This window comes from Elaeis guineensis, chromosome 16 (genome assembly GCF_000442705.2).
Source record: "Elaeis guineensis isolate ETL-2024a chromosome 16, EG11, whole genome shotgun sequence".
In the NCBI taxonomy this organism is placed as follows: Eukaryota; Viridiplantae; Streptophyta; class Magnoliopsida; order Arecales; family Arecaceae; genus Elaeis; species Elaeis guineensis.
In genome coordinates this window covers 40,428,485-40,433,349 of record NC_026008.2, presented here as the reverse complement: position 1 = coordinate 40,433,349, position 4,865 = coordinate 40,428,485, and the positions used below count along the sequence as shown (strand labels likewise).

The window sequence follows — 4,865 nt, the reverse complement described above, 5'->3', positions numbered from 1 at the left end:
CTGTATTTCCATGCACAAAATACAACCATATAGTCCCATGGCCAAACCCAAGATTTGAAGGCCCAAGCAAGCTCCTCAGGAAATGTAATTAATATGAATATGTGCATTTTTACATTGAAAATTATATTCCAAGCATGTTTTTTACCACTAATACCATGCAAAAGAAAGGGTGAAAAGGGAGCCTATAAATTAGCAATAGCCACACACGATGGGTCTTGACCACCCTCATTGCTTGACACATTAATGCACCATGCATCATCAGCAATGAACTGCATCCATGTATCATCTTTTTCATCCTCATCTAAGCAACATGATGATCCCACAGGCACATCAGGTGACATGGTCTCATACTCAGCAAGTGCTCCTTGGGAGCCCTCCACCAATGCCAAGCTACATTGCCCTGCTCTTCCACTTCTGTGCAAACCACATTTTTCTTGAAAACTCGACACAATGCATATGAGTCCTAAGAAAGGAGAAGAAAAGAAAAGAAAAGAAAAGAAAAGAAGGGAAAACTCAGTTAGACATTCTGACACATGCTAATGTTGTGTACTATATGCGTATGAATACTTGTAAAAGATAATTTGCTATCTACATGAAGGAATACTTGTAATTTATAATTTTAAGCATGGGTATATCAATAAAGAGTGGTCGGAATTTGTCAGTAAATTAAGCTTCTAGGGAGCTGCATTGAAGGGTTACAGTTATAAGCCTTGTTAACATAGTTTATTCTCCTATTTTTGCCTCACTAACCACTAAATATGTAGTTTATTCTCCTATTTTTGCCTTACTAACCACCAAATATGTGTTTTCTGGTTATTATCATTATTGTAACTAATTTCAATTTAATCCCTCCATAAGAGATATACCAAACCGATTAACTTACACCTTCTAATTTGAAAGAAAAAGGGAAAAAGGTGGATCTTTCGTATAGAAAGAACCCATCAGTCATTCATTAAGATTTTGCAGGTAATTAAGATGTACCATGTTGAAGATTGCAGAGTGCCAAGCTTAGTGCCTATTAAGGATTACACACATCCATATATGGAGTGAATTCACAATTCATGAGATCCAAGAATCAGATATGGTTGATAACTTAGTGTGGGGCTGGGAAAAAGAAATTCTATGTTCAATTTGTTAGTTTGAAAAAAGAGAGAATCTGGCTGGATGCTGGGCGGTTAGGGAATAAAGTGAAAAGCCACCGACACCATTGGTCACCATGAGGGATACCTTTGCTTTAACGCAGCATCGATCAGCATGCACCCCTATGTGGATTATGTCTGGTCTTAGAATAAAAGTGAGCATACCTAGGGATATATATAATGATAGAATTATGAACCACATTGCAGTGTTGGCATGGAGAAGAGAATGATTTTTTTGTCTTATGTTAGAATATTGGAAGCAGCATAAACACTTGTCTTATTTGAATAGTCGCAAGGACCAGGGACCAGAGGAAGGAAGGAATACTATAGTGGAGCAAAAGCAAGGAAGGAAGGGAACCCTAACTTTCCATGCACTCCATGCATCCACGTAGGATGTCTCCTTTTCCGATATCCTTGAGAAAACACAAACCTCCTATCTCCTGCAATGCAGATGCGAAAGAGATTGGGATTCATTATGTATCATATGACAGTTTTGGACTGAAACCATTTAAGAAAGATACAGGCTTTAGCTCATCAAAAAAATAAAAAATAAAAAAAAGAAAGAAACAGGCTTTAGCTAAAGGGCTAAGATCTGTACTTAGTATTTATTTGGGTTATTTCTTGGAATTAGTTATAAGCTGAATAAAATAATATAGTTTTTATCTTTTGATCTGAAAGAAGGAAAACAAAGGGGATATTCTAGGACACCAAACACCAATGTCATGTTTAAGTTTTCCAATGCAGTCATCCCAAATGGTCAGTTGATGTTCCCAAACATGGAGGGAGAGACTGCGTGGGGGGCGGGGTGGGAGGGGTGGGAAGAGAATTTAGATGCCGCTAAAGATAAGCAACAGCGAAACAGGTGTAGCACCAATGCCATGAAAAGCAGGAGCAAAAAAGTGAAGGGCATTATCACTGTAAAGTTAATGGACAACTCTCTAAATTCAACAACTGGAACTCTCATTTTGAAATCAAAGGTGATAGACAGAGAAAAACCTTGCTAAGAGTGATCCCAATAAATTACTCCTCAGAAGGAAAAAGAAAAGCAAGCGCTGGCAACCCAAGAGTGAGGTCATATGATAGTGTAGCCTCATATGAAACTCTTGGTCCACATGGTGTTCTTTGGTAGTTATAATTATGATAGATTAAGATGATGATGATGAAGGTACCACCTGAATTCCCATGGTATCCTCACATTCCTTGTCATCGAGACGGTACTCATGCATCACCCAGTCTGTTCTGATACCCTGTGGAGCTCGTCCTTTATAATATACCAATGTCTTCTTCATACCAATGGCTCGATTCTGATGGCAAACTCTCCGGTCTTTCCCTGTCGACTTCCAGTACCCTGCTCGTGTTGCACGATTGGTGCGAAAACCATTTGGGTACTTTCGATCTCGTGGCCCAAAAAAATACCACTCTGGATCCCTACTAGGCAAGAATGACTTCTCTGCAAAATTTACATTGCCCAAATTCACATTTTCCTAACAAAAATAGAATAGGAAAATTATAAAAAAAAAAAAAAAAAAAAAACACAGAGAGACTAGGATGGTGGCCTTAACATGAACAAAGTTTACAGTTCAAACAGTCAGCACAAAGATCATAGATATTATTTGATAAAATATTTGTTCTCAAACCTGCTAATTCCCATGGTTCACACTTGTATAGCTCCACTTCTGGGATTATGTCAAGTTCAATCTTGAGTCCATGAATCTTCCTCTTGAGGTAGTAATTAACCAGCTCCTCATCGGTCGGGTGGAACCTAAAGCCAGGCGGCAGACTGACGGGAGCCATCTGCCTCCCTCCCTTCTCTCTTTGTTCTCCTTTCTTTCCACTCTAAAGACCACCCCAACCGCCTTCTCCTTTGCCTTTAGTCCCCTTATAAAAGGATTCAAAGTGCGTCCTCCAAGTAGTTTTCACTCTCTTTTTCAGATTCTGTACAAGCTTTGAGCCTCTCTACAAACTCTATACTATCTATCACGACACCAAACTTTTTTCACCTCAGCTATATCTGACCACTTTTGGTTTGACATTGCACATGGTTGTTTTTTGAAGGAAGGTAACCTTCCCCTTATTTTATTAATGAGGAGACATTGCACATGGTTGTAAACTAGCAATTTGTACTGTATAGTGCATGAGGTTCCCACACTAGTTTCAGTGTTTAAGTTATAGAATCCTTAAGTCATATCTGGATCTTAATTTGGTCATTAAGCAGAGGCTTGCATTATAGCTCACTTTCAACACCTGCTGTCATCCGTTCGATAACATGAACTTTTTATCATTTTGGGTCATGATGTTTCGTCGACTTTAGAAGTTGTGGGAAAACCTAAGGATTTTCTGTCTCAAATTTTCTTTTTTGATTTTTTTTCTTTAAGGCCATTTCAATTCTATCCATGCATTTTTGTGTTGAAATTATTACCAAATTAGGAGAAAAATCATCTGAATGGAAACAAGACTGGTCTTTACAAATCTTGGGATTTGCATTATAAAATCAAAAAGGGAAGGAGAAAAAAGAAAAGGCCACTATTGCATATGGGGTATTTGTCAGGCTTGCGTCATTGGCAGACCAAAGCGCTTCTTTTGGCTTAAAAGCTAAAATTCTGTTAAGAGAAATGATCAAGTGCCATCAATTATGATGATAAAACAAGTATTTTTAAATATGTTATGCTAATTCTAACAAATCATCATAATCATATATTTTCTACCCATATGCTTATTTTATTTATATTTCATGTGTCCATTTCTTTTTTCAGAATCTTGAATCCATTTCTGAGAATTTTTAGCTCAATCATCTTGTGACGAAACTTGATGCTACTAACATAGAAGCTGCAAGAGATCAATTTAATATTAAAATGTTTCAATGCAAAGTGCATTTAGATGACTTTCAGAACTTCTGTTTCCTGCTAAGCTCTTCACCTTTCTAGCATAGCTTCTTCACGTATACCAAATCTAATGATTTTTTTTATTAAATTACTGTTAACTCAATTAAATATTATTTTGTAAGAGAAAAAATCACATGAATTTTTAGTTACCAAATATTGAGAATCCTAAACTCTGAAGCACTTATGCTAAAATTCCTGAGCTAGAACTGTGACATTATCCTATCAAACTAAATTTTTTCCTCTGCTGTAATATAAGAAGAATATTATGTTTTCATCAAAAAAAAAAAAGAAGAATATTATGTTTCAGTGATGGCAGAAAATTTTGCCCTTCTTATCTCTATGACTGCTAACTATTTAGATCTGCTTTATTTGATATGGACTAACTTCCACACCGACTGCAATTATCTTACTTATCCATTTATCAAATAATAACTAATTGGAGTTTGGCCTGTGCATGAAATGTATTAGGGATGACTATTATCCCTCAAATTGATTAATAATTTTTAATTATTTATGTAATTTTTCATATACACTTACAAGTTTTGGCAGCAAGCTTCTATCATTCCACTGCCTTGGAGCTAAATTAAGGGATATATCTATCCAAAATGGAAGTAGCTATAGTGGTCTGGACACAGATTTTACTCCAAGGAGGAGCCTCAAAGATGCACTTAGGAGTCTACTAGTAGAATACATGAATATGATTGGCAGGTAACATGCAGCACAAAATGTGATGATTGTAATTTATTTGTATATACCACAAGAAGAAAATCAAAGGACAAGTGAAAAATAATTAAAGCTGATTAAATTTATTTATTACACTATATAACCGTTACTTTTTTCCCAC

At 36.3% G+C, this 4,865-nt stretch overlaps 1 protein-coding gene across 1 annotated transcript; it reads right to left on the bottom strand.

Annotated features, from left to right (window-relative positions):
- Positions 1-2,972, bottom strand: LOC105058868 (NAC domain-containing protein 54). The gene is given in 4 exon segments (XM_010941927.4): positions 1-406; positions 409-463; positions 2,312-2,589; positions 2,777-2,972. Coding segments are annotated over 4 exon segments (714 nt in total). The 5' UTR covers positions 2,934-2,972; the 3' UTR covers positions 1-182.
- Positions 2,973-4,865: the final 1,893 nt, after the last annotated feature.